Below are 23516 nucleotides of genomic sequence, written 5' to 3' on the forward strand. Positions count from 1 at the left end.
AACATAGAACACTACAGCCACTACAGGAATTTCAGTCCACTATGTTGTGTCGACCTTTTAACCCACTTTAAGATCAATCTAACCCTTCCCTCCAACACAGCCCTCCATGTTTTTATCATCCATGTATCTGTCTAAGAATCTTTTAAATGTCCCTAATGTATCTGCCTCTACAACCACCCCTGACAGCACATTCCACATACCCACCACTCCCTGTGTAAAAATCTACCACTGACATCCCCCAGTACTTTTTCTCCCAATTACCTTAAAATTATCCCCCTGGTATTAGCCACTTCCATCCCTTTCCACTCAGTCTATGCCTTTTTATCATCTTGCACATCGCTAACAAGTCACCTCTCATCCTCTCTTGCTCCTCAGAGAAAAGCCCTGGCTCACTTAACCTTTCCTCATAAGACATGCTCATTGGAACACCAACTCATACACACACACACACACACACACACACACACACACACACACGCATGTGCACACTCACATTTACACTTGTACACACACTCACATGTACACTTGCACACACATAGACACAGATGCTCATACACACATATACACTCATGCACACACTCACATTTACACTTGTACACAGTCGCATATACACACGAACACACATTCACACTCATACACAAACTCACATGTACACTTGTACAATCACATTTATACTTGTACAATCACATTTATACTTGTGCACACATACTCACATATACACTCATGCACATATTCACATATACACTCATACACTCACATTTACACTTGTGCACACATACTCACATATACACATGCACACACTCACATATACACTAGTACACACATATATACACACTTGTGTATACACTCGTGAACATACTCACATGTACACAGTCATACACACTTACATATACACTTATACTCACTCATATGTACACTTGTACACACACATGCACTCACACACTCACATATACACTCGTGCACACTCAAACATTTGTGTATACATACATATACACTCACATACACACATATATAATAATTAACATCACACTCACATGTACACTAGTGCACACACACATACACTGATGCACACACACTCACAAATACACTTGTACACAGACACACAACACTAACAAAAGGGGTTCTGCTAATTGAGATGTGCTCCCATTGTAAATATGTAATCCTGCAAAGTTATCTGTCTTACATTCAAAGTGTTGAAGTGAAATGGGTAATTATCTCCCTTAGTAAATTGCTTATTTTTGTCTTTGTATGTCAAACAGTATGTAAGCGCCAGGGGACAAGATCTAGATCCTCTCTCTCAGTGCTGTTGTGTGTTTAATAAGGACTTGTACCTGTCCCCATTACAGACTCCCTGTGGTTTTGATGAGCGCATCACAACAACGGCAGTATGGTAGCACATGGTTAGTGAATCACCAATCGGGATCCGAAACCCGTCACTGGCAGGAAAGAGTTTGTACGTTCTCCCCATGACTGTGGGCGCTCCACCAGATACTCCGGTTTCCTCCCACATTCCAAGACGTACAAGTTAGGGTCAGTGAGTTGTGTGTCTCGGAAGTGTGGTGACTTGTTGGCTGCCAATCAGAATACCCGCCAGTTTGAGACAGGTCACTGCAGGTTTTGATGTACATGTGACAAGTAACGCTAAATTATCTATGTTTAAACCAGACACAGCATGGGGAACTATGGGCAAAGTTAGGGTTTAGGGTCAGGGATGTGGGGGAGTTCGAGGTCAGATTAGGGTTTAGGGACAGGGATGTGGGGAGTTAGAGGTCAGATTAGGGTTTAGGGACAGGGATGTGGGGAGTTAGAGGTCAGGTTAGGGTTTAGGGATAGGGATGTGGGGAGTTAGAGGTCAGGTTAGGGTTTAGGGACAGGGATGTGGGGAGTTAGAGGTCAGGTTAGGGTTTAGGGACAGGGATGTGGGGAGTTAGAGGTCAGATTAGGGTTTAGGGACAGGGATGTGGGGAGTTTGAGGTCAGATTAGGGTTTAGGGTCAGGGATGTGGGGAGTTAGAGGTCAGATTAGGGTTTAGGGACAGGGATGTGGGGAGTTCGAGGTCAGATTAGGGTTTAGGGACAGGGATGTGGGGAGTTAGAGGTCAGATTAGGGTTTAGGGATAGGGATGTGGGGAGTTTGAGGTCAGATTAGGGTTTAGGGACAGGGATGTGGGGAGTTAGAGGTCAGATTAGGGTTTAGGGACAGGGATGTGGGGGAGTTAGAGGTCAGATTAGGGTTTAGGGACAGGAACGAGGGGGAGTTAGAGGTCGGAGGAAGTAAATAAAGAGTTGGGCTTGAGCCTGTGGTCGGACTCCAGTTTGGAGGGCTCCTCAATCAAAGCCCAGCAGATCCTGGGGGGGGTGGGGGGGGTGGTCAGATCAGCAGGTGCTGAGGACAAAGATCAGTGATTCTGGTGGTCAAGGGCTGAGGTCAATCTGCCCCAGGCCTAAAGGGCTGGTGACCCCTCCAAGCTGGCAAGCCTTGGAGTTGGAGGTCCATGGGAGTTTGGAAGTTAGGTCCTGGAGTTCAAAGTCCTGTAATCAGTGAGTCCTAGGGTCGATACCCGAGGTCGAAGCCCAAAGTCAACAAATCCAGGGAGGGGACGGTGCAGTATCGAGGGCCAATGGTTGAAGTTTGTGGGTCAGCATGTCTGGAAGACAGAGGCCCAATATCTGCGATCGTGAGAGTCCACGCCAGAGACACAGGTTGGAGGCCTGTGTGTGTGTGTGAGCGGGAAAGGGCTTGTTTACTGTTGTTGTTTTGTTGTGTTTATTTAGTTAGCGATTTTGGTGAACTACATATACCTGTCTGGACATGCCCCCACCCCCCCCCCCCCGCTGACTGCTCCTGTGGCTCCTCCCACTGACCGTGGCTCCTCTCACGGACCCCGGTATAAAGGCGATTGGGGACACCGCCCCGGTCTCAGTCTCCAGGATGCAGTGTGGTGGTCACTTGCTGCTTGTTCTTTCTTCCAGCCAATAAAAGCCGATATCTCACCTCACGTCTCAGAGAGTTATTGATGGTGCATCAGCGATACAACACAGAACAGCCCTTCCAGCCCACTCAGCGGCACTGCCCAGCAACCCACAGATTCAACCCCAACCTAATCCCAGGACAATTTACAATGACCAATTAACCTACTAACCTGTACGTCTTTGTACCGTGGGAGGAAACCCAGGCAGTCGTGGGAGAAACATACAGACTCCTTACGGTCTGCAGCAGAATTGAACGCTGGACTCTGGTACGCCCCAAGCTTTAATAACATCATGCTAACCACTACGCTAACGGCACTGAAAATAGCACGCCCATAATGCACTAACCCCAACCCTCTCTGAAATCTGGTGGGTGATCGCTGGTGTAAACCGATTGTGTAACAATTACGCTGCATGTGAGTGGGTGGGTGGACGGGCGGACAAGGAGATTGTCTTGCCATTGTTGTTGTTCTGAACACAGTGGACGTGCTGCGTTGGTGCCAGAATGTGTGGTGACACTTGTGGGCTGCCCCCAGCACATTCGGTTGTTAACACATCGATGTACGCGTGATAAAGACATCAGTCTGAACTGGAACCTTTATCTCAGTATGTCCCCACTCACTCACTTGCTGCTGTAGATCCAGATCTCTGCAGAGTCCACGAGGAAGAAGATCAGGTTCTTGGCCCTGTTGTAGACATACTGCGACAGAGTGTTGGTTGGAAGAGGAAGGACTTGTGACAGTTTCAGCCCTCGACCCTGGGACATGATGTGCAGGCTGGAGACCACAGGGAAAAATTACAAGCACATTCCCAGGACCAGAGTTATGCAGAAGGGTTAAGTAGGCTAGGACTTCATTCCCTGGAGCGTAGGAGAATGACGAGTGATTGGATAGAGGTACAGTATACAGAATTATGAGGGATATGCTTTTTTGTAGCCGGCTGTGGGGAGCTTCTCCACTAGAGGGTGATGAGTGTGGAATGAGCTGCTGGCGGAGTGCTGGGGGTGGGTTCTGTTAGAGCAGTCAAGAAAAAGTTTGGATGAGTATATGGAGGGCTGTGGAGGTGGAATGGGCTGACACAGACTAGATGGGCTGAAGGGCCTGTTTGTTTGCTGTTGCGCTCTATGGCTCTATCTCCAATGTGGCCTCAAGGGCTTTATAATGTCACATTGCATTTGTATAAAGCATGTGTGACCAGCCAGCTGCTCGTCAGTTTGGAGACCCTGAGCTGTGAGAAAGTAGCCTCAAGATCTTTACCGTCCACTGGTGAGCTCGAAGAGGAGACTGGGATTAACCCTGCAGCTGGTCAAAGAAATAGGCCATTCAGCCCATCAATCCAAAGGTCAGGATGAAGGAAAGGGGAAGTAGAAGCTGAAGAAAGAGAGGGTTTCACCCTGTCAGAGGAAGAATTTTCAAAGATGGGTGACAATTTGAAAGACTGGCCCAACCCAGGACAGATGACAGCAGTGACTGGCTCGGTGACCGATGCCAAATAGAAGTGAGGTATTCTGCAAATGTCTGTAAGGAATTTGTAAGTTCATCCTGTGACCTCATAGGATTTGTTGTTGATGAAAATTACGTGTGGTCACTGTATATTTCGATGTCCATGTGAGAAATAAAGCTAATCTTTATGTTGAGGAACCAACAAAGGATGGTATACTGTGGATAGAGCAAGTCTTAGTTAGCAACCCTGCTTAAGCAAGCTGCCTCAGGAGAGGGGGAAATAGTATCAAAGAACCTGCTGGTAAGATGGGGAATGATTCTGTGGTTACAAAGACGAGCACTGTGAATTCAAATAAAGGAACATTTTTAAAATGTCTGTCCCTGGTCCATATCCCCCGTTTCCTGTCCGTCCATGGTCCATATCCCCACAATACATATTATACACCAAACAAAACAACATTTCCCCCCACCCACAAAACATATATCACACACAGCACATAAAGCAAAGTATTACCACAATTAAGTTACTAAAATATAATTGAAAATGCGAGCGTAGTGTGCGGCACAGGTAAAGAGTAAACAGTGTTCTGGACATGAACCGCAGGAACGTGCTTCCTTCCCACCTGTTCTCCTCCAGCAGGACGCTGAGCCGAGTTGTCTTCTGGTGGGCCGATGCGGTATCCAGGTGAGTGACTCTGCTGCCAAGGCGGCTCCAGAAATGAGCGAAGTAGCTGAGGGAGTAGATGTGGGCATGTCGGCCGGTGCAGCAGTACAGGAGGCCGCCCTCCGTCAGTCCCATCCACTCGACACCCTCCTCCAGCACAGGCAGGCTGCAACAGAGACAGGGACAGTCAGTACCAGCCTGTTACAACAGCCCAACAACAACACCCAACTCCACAGCACACTCAACAACACGCCAACACGCTCAACAGCACCGAACACCCTGACACACTCACCAGCCCGACACCACCCAGGAAATGCCCCTTTCTCATTACTACCATCAGGGAGGAGGAACAGGAGAGTGAAGATACTCACTCAATGTTTTAGGAACAGCTTCTTCCCCTCTGACATCAGATTTCTGAACAGTCCATGAACCCAACAATGCTACCTCATTTTTGCTCACATTTTGCCACTATTTATTTGTCATATATTTGTATTATAATTAATAGTAATGCTGCCACAGAACAGCAAATTTCATGACTGATAATAAACCTAATTCAGATTCCGGCATCTTGCTGTATTCGCAAAGAAACCGTCTGCTGCTACTCTTCAGAGAAAGGCTGGGAATGGGGTTGGGTACGTCTCCTGTCCCGCAGTTACCTGAGGAGCTGGGTCAGTGTGTCCAGCGACCAGAACCTGATGGTGCCATCCTTCGAGCCGGAAATGAAGATGGAGCTGGTTTCAGGGTGAAGCACGAGGTTTGTGACAGCACGAGTATGGCCGGTAAACCTGTGAACGAAGACGCCTTTCCTCGTCCACAGGTTAACTGAAGAACGGAAGCACGATGAAGATTAGTGACGCCTTGCATTAATTCACTGCCTTCCACACGGTAATCGCGGAGGAACTGCAGGGGGGGGGTTTGTGGACACAGCTCAGCACAGAATCCAGCCTCCCTTCCAAGCGCGATGCCTCAGACGGACGGCATACATAATTGAGGACCCTGGCACCCAGAACACCCCCTCCTCACATTACTATCGTCAAGGAGGACTTCCAGGAGCCTGAAGACTCACACTTAACATTTCAGGAACAGCTTCTTCCCCTCCACCAGCAGATTTCTGGATGGATAATGAACCCTCGAACGCTGCCCCTCTACTTTTGCTCACTTTTTGCATTACTTATTTAATTTTTATATATTCCTTACAGTAACTTATAGTACTGCAAAACAACAAATTTCACAACATACAGCATGTTAGCGATATTAACCACAATTCCAAAGCTGACGGTCTCTGTCTATGCTTCTCGCTACCTCAGTAAAGCAGCCAACATAATCAAAGACCCCACCCACCCCGGACATTCTCTGTTCTCTCCGCCCCCGCCCCCATCAGGCAGACGATACAAAAGCCTGAAAGCTCGCACCACCAGGACACCTTCTACCCCTCTGTTATCAGACTCTCGGACGGTTCCCTAGCACTGCAAGATGGGCTCTTGACCTCACAATCGACTTTGCTACGTCCTTGCGTGCACTGCACCATCTCTGTGACACCCTGTTTCACTTTGAGGTGCCCGTCACGGAATGGTCTCTGTGTGCCCGGATGGCGCACAAACAAAATCTCTGCCTGGCCACATAGTCACTGAGTCTTACAGCCGGCAGAAAGGCTCTTCGGCCCACCTGATCCCTGCTGAGCAAGGTGTCCACCAAAGCTAGTCCCAGTTGTCCCACATCCCTCTAAACCTTTCGTCTCCATGTACCTTGTGGGCAGCTCGGTAATGTAGCGGTTAGCACAATGCTTTACAGCACCAGCGACTCGGGTTCAATTCCCGCCAGGGAGTTTCTTCCTGTGACCAAGTGGGTTTCCTCCGGGTGCTCTGGTTTCCTCCCAAAGACGTACTGGTTGGTAGGCTAATTGGTCATTGTAAACTGTCCCGTGATTAGGCTGGATTAAAATTGGGGGGTTGCTGGGTGGCACGCCTCAAAGGGTCGGAAGGTCTATTCTACACTGTCTCCATAAACCACTTCCCTCTGAGCACCCTCTGAGTGGAAAGGATGCCCCTCAGGTTCCCCTCTCACCTCAAACCTGTGCCCTCTAGCTCTTGATTCCCCATTGCTGGGACAAGGACAGCACTACCACCCTACGATGTTATTACTCTGTATAAAATCATGCCTCGCTCTCCTTCACTCCAGTGAGTAAAATCTTAGACCTGTTCAACCTCTCTCCATAACTCAATCCTGGCAACATGTCCTCTGCACACTTTCCAGCTTCATGGCATCTTTCCTTTGAGAGGGTGACCGAAACTGTGTACAATACTCCAAGTGCGACCTCACCAGTGTCTTTTACAGCTGCAACATAACTTTACACTGACCGATGAAGACCAGCATGATAAAGACCTTCTTCACCACCTTGTCTCCCCGTGATGCCACTTTCAGGGTCTCTCTGCTCAATAATGAGCAAAACCTCAAACGACATTACCAAAATATTAATTTGAAAACCACGGCCAATTCATCCACTTCCTCCCCCAATACTCTGAGCCCACACCATGGGGAATTGAATCTGTCTATCTTTACAGATCCTTAAAGCATCTTATAGATGGAATTAAAAATAATTAACACATTGTGTGGCCTCTGTGGAGAAAGACGTAGAGATGATATTTCAGGCGAAAGACCTTTCATTATAGAACATAGTACAGGCTCATTGGCCCAGTGGTACCTTCTCTACCTAACCCAACACAACCCTTCCCTCCCACATAGACCTCCATTTTTCTATCACCCATGTGCCTGTCAAAGAGTCCCTAACGTATCTGCCTCCACCACCATCCCAGCAGTGTGTTCCACACACCCACCTTACTGTGATGAAAACTATCCCTCACCTATACTTTCCACCAATCACCTTAAAATTATGCCCTCTTTTATTAGTCATTTCCACTCCGGGAAAAAGTCTCTGGCTATCTGCTCATCTATGCCTCAATCAAGTCATCCTCCTTCGCTCCAAAGAGGAAAGCCCTAGCTCGCTCAATCTGCCCTCATAAGACATGCCCACTAATCCAGACAGCATCCTGATGAATCTCCTCTGCACCCTCTCTAATCCAAACAGCATCCTGGTAAATCTCCTCTGCACCCTCTCTAATCCAGACAGCATCCTGGTAAATCTCCACTGCACCCTCTCTAATCCAGACAGCATCCAGGCAAATCTCCTCTGCACCCTCTCTAATCCAGACAGCATCCTGGTGAATCTCCTCTGCACCCTCTCTAATCCAGGCAGCATCCTGGTAAATCTCCTCTGCACCCTCTCTAATCCAGACAGCATCCTGGTAAATCTCCACTGCACCCTCTCTAATCCAGACAGCATCCAGGCAAATCTCCTCTGCACCCTCTCTAATCCAGACAGCATCCTGGTGAATCTCCTCTGCACCCTCTCTAATCCAGACAGCATCCTGGTGAATCTCCTCTGCACCCTCTCTAATCCAGGCAGCATCCTGGTAAATCTCCTCTGCACCCTCTCTAATCCAGGCAGCATCCTGGTGAATCTCCTCTGCACCCTCTCTAATCCAGACAGCATCCTGGTAAATCTCCACTGCACCCTCTCTAATCCAGACAGCATCTGGGCAAATCTCCTCTGCACCCTCTCTAATCCAGACAGCATCCTGGTGAATCTCCTCTGCACCCTCTCTAATCCAGGCAGCATCCTGGCGAATCCCCTCTGCACCCTCTCTGATCCAGGCAGCATCCTGGTGAATCTCCTCTGCACCCTCTCTAATCCAGACAGCATCCTGGCGAATCTCCTCTGCACCCTCTCTAATCCAGACAGCATCCTGGTGAATCTCCTCTGCACCCTCTGTACATCCACATCTTCCCACATCCTCCCCATGATGAGGTGACCAGAACTGAACACGATATTCCAAGTGCGGTCTAACCAGGGTTTTACAGGGTTGAAACATAATCTTGAACTTGAACCCCCAACTAATGAAGGCCAACCCACTGTACACCTTAACCACACTATAAACTTGTGAGGCAACTTAGAGGCATCTATAGACATGGACCTCAAGATCCTCCCGTTCCTCCATACAGTTAAGGATCCTGCCATTAACCCTATTCTCTGCCTTCAAGTTCGACCTACCAAAGTGAATCACTTCCCACTTTTCCGGGTTGAACTCTATCTGCCACTTCTCAGCCCAGCTCTGCATCCTGTCAAAGTCTGGTTGTAACCTTCAACACTATTCAGTCTAGATATCCACAACACCACCAACATTCACGTCACCTGCAAGCTCATTAACTCACCTTTCCAGTTCCTCATCCAAGTCAGGATACATGCTCTCTAATCCGGGCAGCATCCTCTGCACCCTCCCACATCCCTTCTATAATGAGGCACACTTTACCCCTTCAGCCCTGGTAGCACTTCTGGGAGGCGTGGGGGGGTCTGTCAAACCCCATTCTGGGGGAAAAGTGACATTGCCAAGGAGCATTGCCAAAATAATCCCCCTACATGGGATCTAACCGCACCACTGTGTCACAACATGCACCTCCACGTCCCCAGATCCCCTCCTTGCATCAGCCTTCCCCTCTTGGGGTTTCACCACACAAGTTTCCCTATAATGAGGCAACCAGAATTGAGTACATACAATATTCACAGTTGGAATATGTCTTCAGTTCCGGTCACCTCATTAAAGGACGGATGAAGAAACTTTAGAGGGGGTGCAGAGGTGATTTACCAGGACGGTGCCTGGATTAGAGACCATGTCATATGAGGATAGGTTGAGTGAGCTAGGAGTGAAGGAGGATGAGAGGTGACTTGATAGAGGTATACACAATGATAAGAGGCACCAATTGAATGGACAACTAGAGACTTTTACCCAGGGAGGAAATGGTTAATATGAGGGGTCATAATTTTAAGGTGTTTGGAGGAAGTACAGGGGGGATATCGGAGGTAGGTGTTTCATGCAGAGCGATGGGTGCGTGGAACGTGCTGCCAGGGGTGGTGGCAGAGGCAGACACATCAGGGACATTTAAGAAACTCATAAATAGGCGCATGGATGATAGAAAAATGGAGGGTTATGTAGGAGGGGAAGGGTTAGATTGATCTTAGAGTAGATGAGAAGGTTGGCACGGCCTGTGATGTGCTGAACTGTTCTGTGTTCTACCCCATGGGAATGTCTTTCCTACCAGACCTTACCATCATGATCTCCAGATGCAGTCAGCAGCGACTCATCGTGGGGCGAGGAAATGCAGGCGGTGAGAGAGGACTTGTGTGGATGAGGGATCACCACAAGGAGCTGCCCCTCGGTGTTGTAGCAGAACAGAGCCTGGACGGAACAGCAGAGGACCGTCTGGCTCCCAATGTCCAGCTCCACCTTCTTCACCCAGGTGCCGCCCATGTGGGGGTAGTCAGCCCTGCAGAGACGGAAAGGACACACAGGTACATATGTCATATACATGACACACACACTCACACTCACACTCCAGAGCATAAAGTCTAACCGGTTCAACCTTTCTCCACAGCTCAGGTCCCACTGACCCACCTTGCCTTGCCCCAATTCCGCCACATCGAATTGCCTCCCAAGTTCAAAGGGAAGTTACAGACTATTGCTTGCGATGATCATTTGCCAGAAAAATAATGATTATCAAACTACTTTGTTGCTTTCCTTGTTTCATTTGCCACTAGGCAGAAGTCTCTGAGATTCATCAGCGCCATCTTAAAGAGTCCCTCATTCTTCTCGGACACAGCGGCCACTCCAGGTCCAATCATGTACCATAGGACAGTGTGCGGTCCAATAAAAAGGTACAACTGACTGTCCTGGACATTTTTATTGTGGTCCAAGACCCTGCTAGACATTGGTAATGTAGAAAACTTAACACTCAGTTCACAGGTTCATTGGCGATATTGCCTTGGCTTTGGCAAAGACCAGACCTAGGCCACGGGGTCACTTGTTGCAGTCGCCTCTGTGGGTCTGCTGGAATCCATTCTGGGTTGGGGGGCTGGTCCGTCCTCTTGGTGCTACTCTCTGGTGCCCGCTCGGTGCTGCCCTCTGGTGCCCGCTCGGTGCTGCCCTCTGGTGCCCGCTCGGTGCTGTCCTCCGGTGCTCGCTCGGTGCTGCCCTCCGGTGCCTGCTCGGTGCTGCCCTCCGGTGCCTGCTCGGTGCTGCCCTCCGGTGCCCGCTCGGTGCTGCCCTCCGGTGCCCGCTCGGTGCTGCCCTCTGGTGCCCGCTCGGTGCTGTCCTCTGGTGCCCGCTCGGTGCTGCCCTCTGGTGCTCGCTCGGTGCCGGCCTCCGGTGCCGGCTTGGTGCTGCCCTCCGGTGCCCGCTCGGTGCTGCCCTCCGGTGCCCGCTCAGTGGAAGAACAAGCTGCACCAGGATATCTCGACTTGGGCTAAATTTATTTTTCTTTGTGACTGTATGTTTTTTATATTGTAACTACATGCGCTATTTCTGCTGTGTGCTGTTGATAATGTGTTTGCATTTTGGTCCTGGAGGAACGCTGTTTCATTTGGCTATATTCATGAAATTTAAATCTGAACTTGAATTATTTTTTTATCCAAATGCATCACAAACCCAATGCATTTCAGGGCAAAGTCATTTCATTTTCTAATAAACACCATTTCATATTGAAACACCAAATATATCATCACAATACCTCAAGAAAAGCTCATAGTTGGACATGGGTAAAATCTTATTTGTGCTCTTGGGGTTGACTCTGTACTTCCAGAACTGAAAAGAGATAAAAATGCTTGTTTAATGGGGGCATCCCCAGTGCATAAGTGACTGATTCCCCCCCTCCACACCCCTTCTGCCCACAGTTCCCTCAGCCTTTCCCTTGTTACAAGGAGGATCACTGTATGAGCACGTTCCCTCACAGATCCGGGAGGCCTAGAGGTCCACATCAAATCTTAAAACAGCCCACTTCTCCGTGTCAGCCATGATGTCTGTCTACAGCTGGCCCACATCCCTCTAAAACTTTCCTAATCAGGTACTAGATATAGATTTAATTAGCTTTAATAGTCACACGTGCATCGAAACATTAAAACATACAGTGAAATTCACTGGTTGCATCAATAACCAACACAGTCCGAGGATGTGCTGGGGACAGCCCGCAAGTGTCACCAAAATTCAAAGTAAATTTATTATCAAAGTACATATGTGTCACCACATACAAGCCTGAGATTTGTTTTCTTGTGGACGTCATTAGAATAATAACTGTAACAGCATCAATGGAAGAGCGCTCAGCTACAGCATTCAATAACTGTGCGGGAGACGGCAGCGTGTGCAAATACAAAAGACGAAGCAATAATGATCAATAAATAAGATCAAGAACACGAGATGAAGAGTCCTTGAAAGTGAGTCCATTGGTTGTGGGAACATTTCAATGATGGGGCAAGTGAAGTTATCCCTTTTGGTTCAAGAGCCTGATGGTTGAGGGGTAATAACTGTTCCTGACCCTGGTGGTGTGGGTCCTGAGGCTCCTGTACCTCCTTCTTGATGGAATCAGTTCAGAGTTGAGGTTATCCTCACTGGTTCAGGAGCCTGATGGTTGAGGAGTAATAACTGTTCCTGACCCTGGTGGTGTGGGTCCTGATGGTTGAGGGGTAATAACTGTTCCTGACCCTGGTGGTGTGGGACCTGATGATTGAGGGGTAATAACTGTTCCTGACCCTGGTGGTGTGGGTCCTGATGGTTGAGGGGTAATAATTGTTCCTGACCCTGGTGGTGTGGGACCTGATGGTTGAGGGGTAATAACTGTTCCTGATCCTGGTGGTGTGGGTCCTGATGGTTGAGGGGTAATAATTGTTCCTGACCCTGGTGGTGTGGGTCCTGATGGTTGAGGGGTGATAACTGTTCCTGACCCTGGTGGTGAGGGTCCTGATGGTTGAGGGGTAATAACTGTTCCTGACCCTGGTGGTGTGGGTCCTGATGGTTGAGGGGTAATAATTGTTCCTGACCCTGGTGGTGTGGGACCTGATGGTTGAGGGGTAATAACTGTTCCTGACCCTGGTGGTGTGGGTCCTGATGGTTGAGGGGTAATAATTGTTCCTGACCCTGGTGGTGTGGGTCCTGATGGTTGAGGGGTGATAACTGTTCCTGACCCTGGTGGTGTGGATCCTGATGGTTGAGGGGTAATAACTGTTCCTGACCCTGGTGGTGTGGGTCCTGAGACTCCTGGCAGCAGTGAGAAGAGAGCACGTCCTGATTAGTGGGGTCCCTGATGGATGCTGCTTTTCTGCGGATGTGTTCAATGGCCGGGTGGGCTTCACAGCCAGTCAGTATACCCTCCACACACATCCACAGAAGCTTGATGGAGTTTTAGGTGTCGTGCTGAATCTCCACAAACCCCCCAGGGAAGCAGGGTGCTGTCCTTTCTTCATGATTTCACTTCCTGTGAAATGTGGGCCATAGCTTGCCCACATCATTCCCTCACGGACACAACTTCTCCATCCTCGAGGATATTTTCAAAGGGCGGTGCCTCAAGAAGCCACAATCCATCATTAAGGATCCTAACCCGCACGTTTGGAATGTGGGCATCCACATGGTCATTAAGGACCCCTGCCACCCTCTTCTCATTACCCTGGGGAGAAGGTACAGGAGCCTGAAGACACACTCAAACATTTTAGCAGCAACAGCTTCTTCTCCTCACCATCAGATTTCTAAACGGTCCATGAACCCCTGAGCACTATCCCACTGTTTAGTTTTCCTTTTCCACTATTATTTATTTGGTGTACATTTCATTTCGTGGCCTACAGCACAGTTTTACATCTTGTGCTGTACTGCTGCCACAAAACAACAAATTTCACAACGTACACCTGCTCGTTAATGCAAGTATCTAATCAGCCAATCACATGGCAGCAACTCAATGCATAAAAGCATGCAGACGTGGTCAAGAAGTTCAATTGTTCAGACCAAACATCAAAATTGGGAATGAATGAGATCTAAGTGACTTTGATCATTGAATGGCTGTCGGTGTCAGACAGGCTGCTGATCTGCTGAGATTTTCACTCACAACAGCCTCCAGAGTGAAAAACAAAAACCATTCAGTGAGCGGAGGTTTTGTGAGTGGAAATACCTTGTACTGAGAGAGGTCAGAGGAGAATGGCCGGACTGGTTCAAGCTGACAGGAAGGTGACAGTAACTCAAATCACCACACGTTACAACAGTGGTGTGCAGAAGAGCATCTCCGAATGCATAATGCATTGAAACTTGAAGTGGAAGGGCTCCAGCAGCAGAAGACCATGAACATATGCTCAGTGATAATTCAAATTTTGCACATTCTCTGTAACTGTAAGCATTCATTCTGCATTCCGTTGCTGCCTGCCCCTGTACTACCTCAGTGCACTGATGCTTGAAATGCTCTTAAAAGGCAAACACGAGGAAATCTGCAGATGCTGGAAATTCAAGCAACACACACAAAATGCCGGAGGAACGCAGCAGGCCAGGCAGCATCTATAGGGAGAAGCACTGTCGACGTCTCGGGTCGAGACCCAGTCCTGACGAAGGGTCTCGGCCCGAAACGTCGACAGCGCTTCCACTTGAAATGCTCTGTCTCACTGTGCCTGAGTTTCGCTGTGCCTCACTGTCTCACAGTGCCTGAGTTTCACTGTGCCTCACTGTGCCTGAGTTTCACTGTGCCTCACTGTCTCACTGTGCCTCACTGTCTCACTGTGCCTCACTGTCTCACTGTGCCTGAGTTTCACTGTGCCTCACTGTCTCACTGTGCCTGAGTTTCACTGTGCCTCTCTGTCTCACTGTGCCTCACTGTCTCACTGTGCCTCACTGTCTCACTGTGCCTCACTGTCTCACAGTGCCTGAGTTTCACTGTGCCTCACTGTCTCACTGTGCCTCACTGTCTCACTGTGCCTCACTGTCTCACTGTGCCTGAGTTTCACTGTGCCTCTCTGTCTCACTGTGCCTCACTGTCTCACAGTGCCTGAGTTTCACTGTGCCTCACTGTCTCACAGTGCCTGAGTTTCACTGTGCCTCTCTGTCTCACTGTGCCTCTCTGTCTCACTGTGCCTCACTGTCTCACAGTGCCTGAGTTTCACTGTGCCTCACTGTCTCACAGTGCCTGAGTTTCACTGTGCCTCTCTGTCTCACTGTGCCTCACTGTCTCACTGTGCCTCTCTGTCTCACTGTGCCTGAGTTTCACTGTGCCTCACTGTCTCACAGTGCCTGAGTTTCACTGTGCCTCACTGTCTCACAGTGCCTGAGTTTCACTGTGCCTCTCTGTCTCACTGTGCCTGAGTTTCACTGTGCCTCTCTGTCTCACTGTGCCTGAGTTTCACTGTGCCTCACTGTCTCACTGTGCCTGAGTTTCACTGTGCCTCACTGTCTCACAGTGCCTGAGTTTCACTGTGCCTCACTGGCTCACAGTGCCTGAGTTTCACTGTGCCTCACTGTCTCACTGTGCCTGAGTTTCACTGTGCCTCACTGTCTCACAGTGCCTGAGTTTCACTGTGCCTCACTGGCTCACAGTGCCTGAGTTTCACTGTGCCTCACTGTGCCTGAGTTTCACTGTGCCTCACTGTCTCACAGTGCCTGAGTTTCACTGTGCCTCACTGTCTCACTGTGCCTGAGTTTCACTGTGCCTCACTGTCTCACAGTGCCTCTCTGTCTCACTGTGCCTCACTGTCTCACTGTGCCTCACTGTCTCACTGTGCCTCACTGTGCCTCTCTGTCTCACTGTCCCTCACTGTGCCTCTCTGTGCCTCACTGTGCCTCTCTGTCTCACTGTGCCTCTCTGCCTCACTGTGCCTCTCTGCCTCACTGTGCCTCTCTGCCTCACTGTCTCACTGTGCCTCACTGTCTCACTGTGCCTGAGTTTCGCTGTGCCTGAGTTTCACTGTGCCTCACTGTCTCACTGTGCCTCTCTGTCTCACTGTGCCTGTTTCGCTGTGCCTCACTCACTGTGCCTCACTGTCTCACAGTGCCTGAGTTTCACTGTGCCTCACTGTCTCACTGTGCCTCACTGTCTCACTGTGCCTGAGTTTCGCTGTGCCTCACTGTCTCACTGTGCCTCACTGTCTCACTGTGCCTGAGTTTCGCTGTGCCTCACTGTCTCACTGTGCCTCACTGTCTCACTGTGCCTGAGTTTCACTGTGCCTCACTGTCTCACTGTGCCTCACTGTCTCACTGTGCCTCACTGTCTCACTGTGCCTGAGTTTCGCTGTGCCTCACTGTCTCACAGTGCCTGAGTTTCACTGTGCCTCACTGTCTCACAGTGCCTGAGTTTCACTGTGCCTCACTGCACGTGACATTGATACCCACGTTGGTGCGGTTTTTCACTGAGTATATTATAGTTATTCTATTATGGATTTATTGAGTATGCCCACAAGAAAATAAATCCCAGTGTTGTGTACTTTAACAATAAATTTAATTAGAACTTTGGTAAACTAATTACCATTGGGCAATCAACATTTTGAGTCAAGACTTCACATCTGGACTGAAAGATAGAGAGGAGAGAGGCAGCATAAAGCGGAGAGAAAATGGGCAGGAGATGGGTGGATCCAGACCTGGGGGAGGGGGGCGGTGTGATAGACAGATGGAGGAAGGTAGAGTGGAGATAGTAACAGAGGCTGGGAGGTGATAGTTGGATCCAGGTGAGGGGGGATGGTAGGCAGATAGAGGACGTGTCTGTGTGTATGTACGTGAGAGAGAGACACACAGACAGAGGTTAAAGGGGTTCTGTTACCGTTGTTATTTTTTATTTATTTATGGAGATACAGTGCGGACGAGACTCTTCTGGTGCTTTGAGCCGAGCCACCCAGCTATCCCCCAATTTAATCCCATCAATTTACAAAGACCTACCAACTGGTTACGCCTTTGGACTGTGGGAAGAACCCAGAGCACCTGGAGATCACGGGGAAGCGTACAAACTCCTCACAGGTAGCATTGTGCTAACCGGTACACTACCGTGTGATGGGAATTAAACCTGGATCACTGTTACTGTAAAGCGTTGTGCTAACCACTACACTACCGTGTGATGGCAATCGGACCCGGGTCGCCAGTAAAGTGTTGTGTTAATCTCTACACGACCGTGCCGCCCCCACAGCTGGAGCCTCGTTGTTCCGCTGAACACCGCGGGCTTGCCATGTTGGTGCCGGAACGCGAGCCAACACTTGTGGGCTGCCCCCAGCACATTGTCAGGATCTGCTGGCTGTTAACACAAACAGATCTCACTACGTTTCAATGTACGCATGATAAATAAATCAATCTGAATCAGAGTATTCAGTGTTAATGCTGTTGGGCTATAGACTCCCCAGGGTGAATACGAGGGCGTTGTTCCTCCGGATTTTGTCCGGCCTCACCCTGGCAGGTTGATAACGTACACAATATTCATCACAGCACAACACACACAGCAGGAACAACAGAACAAAGCAACCCCCTTTCCCACCCACACACAACCCCAGTACTGACCACCTCCAGGCTTCCAGTCCTTGTCCCCACACTCTCAGAGTCAGAATCTGCCCCCACCCCACCCTCCAGTCGCAGGCCTGGACTGCCAGCTACCCCAGCAGCGGAGGTATTTACCTTGACTCCCCCGACCCCTCCAGTGATCAGCTCATCAGCCTTCGGGTTAAACATGATGGATTTTGCAGCTTTGAGGTCAGAGCCAGGAACTGCAAACGTCTCACGGAAATCCTTGTTGTAAACCTGCAGGGAGGGTTCAGTCGGAAGTCACCGATTGTCCTTCTGCCCAGAGAGATCCCACTGCATCCCCCACCCACCCAGTCGTGGACCACCGAGGAGCAGAGTGTCCCTCGGAGTCCCAGTGACAGAACCCAAACACCACAGGCCTGGTGAAGTGCCCGTCTGCACAGCCTCACCCAGATGTTCCACTTGCACCATCCCGTCTGCCAGTCACTGCTGCCCGTGAGACCGTCAGACACAGGAGCAGAACCGGGCCATTCAGCCCATTCCATCTCAACCCCATTCTCCTGCCTTCACCCCTTAACCTTTGACACAATGAGTAATCAAGAACCTTTCAACCACCACTTTAAATGTTTACTTTTATTTAGAGACTCAGCCCAGAACAGGCCCTACCTGCCCAGCTGCACCACCCAGCAGCTCAGCTATTCAACACGAGCCCAATCACAGGACAATTTGACAATATGACCAATCAGCCCACTAACTAGACCATCTTCGGACTGTGCAGGGAAATCCACGCAGTCTTGGAGGGAACATACCAACTCTTTACAGGAGGCGCCAGAATTGAACTCCAAACTCCGAGGCCCCGAGCTGTAACAGTGTTGCGCTAATCTCTAACCGCTACAGGACCGTGGTACCCCGTTTACCCAGTACGTTGGCCTCCACAGACACCTGTGGCAATCAATTCAGCAGCAGCTGGCTGAAGAAATTCCTCCTCCGCTCTGTTCCAGGTGGATGTCCTTCTACTCGGAGTCTGTGTGCCTGGACTCTCCCACCTCTGGAAACATCCTTATGGATGACACCCCATCTGGGAAGGTGCCAGGCCTTTTTGGATCCATCCGTCCTCAAGAACCCCCATCTCCCTCTTCTCATCGCTACCATCAGGGAGGAGGTACAGGAGCCTGAAGACACACACACTCAACGGTTCAGGAACAGCTTCCCCCCCCTCTGCCACCAGATTTCTGAATGGACAGTGAACCCATGAACACTACCTCACTACTTTTGCTCTCTTTTGGCACTACTTATTTAATATATATATAAATATTTCTTACTGTAATTTATGGCATTTTATGTACCGTACAGTACTGCTGCCGCAAAACTTCATGATACTTTTCAGTTATATGAAACCTGATTCTGATGTAACCACCTCACCATCGATGGTCTGGCCAAGCCCCCGGTCCGTCCTACCTTCAGTGAGCAATCCTTGCCCAGGGCAAAGTAGACATTGAATTTGCTGGAGTGAATTATCTGTTTTAAAATGCCGTACGTTTGCTTTGGAAACTCCAGTTTCCGTTTGCCTAGAGAGACAAGAGAGCAAAAGGTTGAACTTCGAAAGTCATTCAATTCACACTCTCCGTCCCCACCCCATCGTATACATCCTGAATGAAACAGTTGCAATTATATATCACCTTCTTATGAACATGTTGCCGGGATGTGAGGAGACAGGGTAGGTCTTCATTCCTTGAGACGTAGGAGAATGAGGAAATGACCTCATAGAATTATGAGGGGCAAAGATACAATGGGTGGTAACAGTCTTTACCCCCAGGGGAGGGGAGTCTAAAACTAGGGAGCAGATGATAAGGTTGAGAGGGAAACTATTTAAAAGGGACCTGGGGACAATTTTTTGGTGAGTATATGGAACGATCTGCCAAAGAAAGTGGTTGAAACCAGGTGTCATGGTACTATAGATAGATAGATAGACACTTTATTCATCCCCATGGGGAAATTCAACTTTTTTCCAATGTCCCATACACTTGTTGTAGCAAAACTAATTACATACAATACTTAACTCAGTAAAAAATATGATATGCATCTAAATCACTATCTTAAAAAGCATTAATAATAGCTTTTAAAAAGTTCTTAAGTCCTGGCGGTAGAATTGTAAAGCCTAATGGCATTGGGGAGTATTGACCTCTTCATCCTGTCTGAGGAGCATTGCATCGATAGTAACCTGTCGCTGAAACTGCTTCTCTGTCTCTGGATGGTGCTATGTAGAGGATGTTCAGAGTTTTCCATAATTGACCGTAGCCTACTCAGCGCCCTTCGCTCAGCCACCGATGTTAAACTCTCCAGTACTTTGCCCACGACAGAGCCCGCCTTCCTTACCAGCTTATTAAGACGTGAGGCGTCCCTCTTCTTAATGCTTCCTCCCCAACACGCCACCACAAAGAAGAGGGCGCTCTCCACAACTGACCTATAGAACATCTTCAGCATCTCACTACAGACATTGAATGACGCCAACCTTCTAAGGAAGTACAGTCGACTCTGTGCCTTCCTGCACAAGGCATCTGTGTTGGCAGTCCAGTCTAGCTTCTCGTCTAACTATACTCCCAGATACTTGTAGGTCTTAACCTGCTCCACACATTCTCCATTAATGATCACTGGCTCCATATGAGGCCTAGATCTCCTAAAGTCCACCACCATCTCCTTGGTCTTGGTGATATTGAGACGCAGGTAGTTTGAGTTGCACCATATCACAAAGTCCTGTATCAGTTTCCTATACTCCTCCTCCTGTCCATTCCTGACACACTCCACTATGGCCGTGTCATCAGCGAACTTCTGCACATGGCAGGACTCCGAGTTATACTGGAAGTCTGATGTGTACAGGGTGAACAGGACCGGAGAGAGTACGGTTCCCTGCGGCGCTCCTATGCTGCTGACCACCGTGTCAGACCTACAGTCTCCCAACCGCACATACTGAGGTCTATCTAATAGTACGCATTATAGTATAATTGGGTGGCGGAGTGGAGATACGTCTCTACCAAAGGAGGTATAAGGTGCTCCTTCCCTCCGCTAGTAACCTTTAGACAAGATGTAGGCATACCCCAATCAGGGTCACATGAAGCTATGGGAGCAGGTGGTGGATGGTCGTTTGAGCAGCCGGTGCAGATCACAAGTCCTGGTTAGGCGACCACTGATCCCAGGCAGACAAACTGAAGAGTATAGATAATGGGTGGGGTCACCCGTCTTGTAAAGACACTGCCCAGAAGAAGACAAAGGCAAACCACTTCTGTAGAAAACAATGCCAAGAGCAATCATGATCATTGAAAGACCTTGATCGCCCACGTCATACAACACAGCACATAGCGAATAAACAAATGGATGATAGCACGCAGAAAGTTGTAACTCAGTCAGCTCCATCATGGGCACCAGCCTCCACAGCACCGAGGACATCTTCAAAAGGCGATGCCTCAAAAAGGCAACATCCATCACCCAGGACCCCGATCACCCAGGATATGCCCTCATCTCATTGCTACCATCAGGGAGGAGGTACGGGAGCCTGAAGACACACACTCAATGATTCAGGAACAGCTTCCTCCCCTCTGCCACCAGATTTCTGATTAGACAATGAACTCATGAACACGTGCTCCATATTTTTGTTCCTTTTTTTGCTCTTTTTGCACTACAGTATTTAATTTAATATTTTACATACAGTGCCTATAAAAAGTATTCACCTCCTTGGGAGTTTTCATGTTTTATTGTTTTATATCATTGAATCACAATGAATCTTTTTCATATCAAAGTGAAAACAGATCTCTATAAAGTGATCTAAAAGTAATTACAAATATAAAACACAACATAATTGATTGCAAAAGTATTCACCCCCTTCAAGTCAGTATTTAGTAGATGCACCTTTGGCAGCAATTACAGCCTTGAGTCTGTGTGGATAGGTCTCCATCGGCTTTGCACGTCTGGACACTGCAATTTTCCCCCATTCTTCTTTACAAAACTGCTCAAGCTCTGTCAGATTGCATGGGGATCGTGAGTGAACAGCCCTTTTCAAGTCCAGCCACAAATTCTCAATTGGATTGAGGTCTGGACTCTGACTTGGCCACTCCAGGACATTAACTTTGTTGTTTTTAAGCCATTCCTGTGTAGCTTTGGCTTTATGCTTAGGATCACTTGCAACTCTCTTGCAGACTGCATCAGGTTTTCCTCCAGGATTTCCCTGTATTTTGCTGCATTCATTTTACCCTCTACCTTCACAAGCCTTCCAGGGCCTGGTGCAGTGAAGCACCCACCATGAGTAGGAATGCTGTGTTTTTGATGGTGTGCGGTGTTTGCCTTACACCAAACATAGCGTTTAGTCTGATGGCCAAAAAGATCAATTTTGGTTTCATCAGACCATAGAACCTTCTTCCAATTGACTTCAGAGTCTCCCACATTCCTTCTGGCAAACTCTAGCCGAGATTTCATGTGATTTTTTTTTAAACAATGGCTTTCTCTTTGCCACTCTCCCATAAAACTGCAACTGGTGAAGCACCCGGGCAACAATTGTTGTATGCACAGTCTCTCCCATCTCAGCCACTGAAGCTTGTAACTCCTCCGGAGTTGTCACGGGTCTCTTGGTGGCCTCCCTCACTAGTCCCCTTCTTGCACAGTCACTCAGTGTTTGAGGACGGCCTGCTCTAGGCAGATTTACAACTGTGCCATATTCTTTCCATTTCTTGATGATTGATTTAACTGTACTCCAAGGGATATTCAGTGACTTGGAAATTTTCTTGTATCCATCTCATTCTTTTCAATAACCTTTTTGTAGAGTTGCTTGGAGTGTTCTTTGTCCTTGTGGTGTAGATTTTGCCAGGATACTGACTCACCAGCAGTGGGACCTTCCAGACACAGGTGTATTTCTACTGCAATCAATTAGAACACCTTGACTGCACACAGGTGATCTCCGTTTCACTAATTATGTGACTTCTAAAACCAATCGGCTGCACCAGTGATGATTTGGTGTCTCATGTTAAAGGGGGTGAATACTTATGCAAACAATTATTTTGAGTTTTATATTTTTAATTAATTTTAATCACATTGTAGAGATCTGCTTTCACTTTGACACAAAAGAGTCTTTTTCTGTTTTTCAGTGTCAAAAAAAAGCCAAATTAATGTGATTCAATGTGGTAAAACAATAAAACATGAAAACCTTTGGGGTGGGGGGAATATTTTTATAGGCACTGTGTATATATTTCTTATTGTAATTTATAGTTTATTATTATGTATTACACTGCACCGCTGCTGCACCGATGCTGTCTGGATTAGAGAGGGTGCAGAGGAGATTCACCAGGATGCTGTCTGGATTAGAGAGGGTGCAGAGGAGATTTACCAGGATGCTGTCTGGATTAGAGAGGGTGCAGAGGAGATTTACCAGGATGCTGCCTGGATTAGATAGGGTGCAGAGGAGATTCACCAGGATGCTGTCTGGATTAGAGAGGGTGCAGAGGAGATTCACCAGGATGCTGTCTGGAATAGAGAGGGTGCAGAGGAGATTTACCAGGATGCTGCCTGGATTAGAGAGGGTGCAGAGGAGATTTACCAGGATGCTGCCTGGATTAGAGAGGGTGCAGAGGAGATTCACCAGGATGCTGCCTGGATTAGAGAGGGTGCAGAGGAGATTTACCAGGATGCTGTCTGGATTAGAGAGGGTGCAGAGGAGATTCACCAGGATGCTGCCTGGATTAGAGAGGGTGCAGAGGAGATTCACCAGGATGCTGTCTGGAATAGAGAGGGTGCAGAGGAGATTTACCAGGATGCTGCCTGGATTAGAGAGGGTGCAGAGGAGATTTACCAGGATGCTGCCTGGATTAGAGAGGGTGCAGAGGAGATTTACCAGGATGCTGTCTGGATTAGAGAGGGTGCAGAGGAGATTCACCAGGATGCTGTCTGGATTAGAGAGGGTGCAGAGGAGATTTACCAGGATGCTGTCTGGATTAGAGAGGGTGCAGAGGAGATTTACCAGGATGCTGCCTGGATTAGAGAGGGTGCAGAGGAGATTCACCAGGATGCTGTCTGGTTTAGAGAGGGTGCAGAGGAGATTCACCAGGATGCT

The 23516-nt window shown here is 48.6% G+C and overlaps 1 protein-coding gene across 1 annotated transcript in view; it reads right to left on the reverse strand.

The window, feature by feature from the left end:
* Nucleotides 1-23516, reverse strand: part of LOC140741695 (uncharacterized) — a 92873-nt gene that overhangs the window by 59804 nt on the left and 9553 nt on the right. Inside the window, exons 3-9 of the mRNA XM_073071982.1 lie at nucleotides 18881-18990; nucleotides 17576-17698; nucleotides 11694-11767; nucleotides 10237-10454; nucleotides 5732-5897; nucleotides 5035-5241; nucleotides 3596-3745 (exon numbers count right to left, since the gene is read on the reverse strand). Coding sequence (XP_072928083.1) covers nucleotides 3596-3745; nucleotides 5035-5241; nucleotides 5732-5897; nucleotides 10237-10454; nucleotides 11694-11767; nucleotides 17576-17698; nucleotides 18881-18990 — 1048 coding nt within the window. The remainder of the gene's footprint in view (nucleotides 1-3595; nucleotides 3746-5034; nucleotides 5242-5731; nucleotides 5898-10236; nucleotides 10455-11693; nucleotides 11768-17575; nucleotides 17699-18880; nucleotides 18991-23516) is intronic.

This window comes from Hemitrygon akajei, chromosome 19 (assembly GCF_048418815.1).
Source record: "Hemitrygon akajei chromosome 19, sHemAka1.3, whole genome shotgun sequence".
NCBI lineage: Eukaryota > Metazoa > Chordata > Chondrichthyes > Myliobatiformes > Dasyatidae > Hemitrygon > Hemitrygon akajei.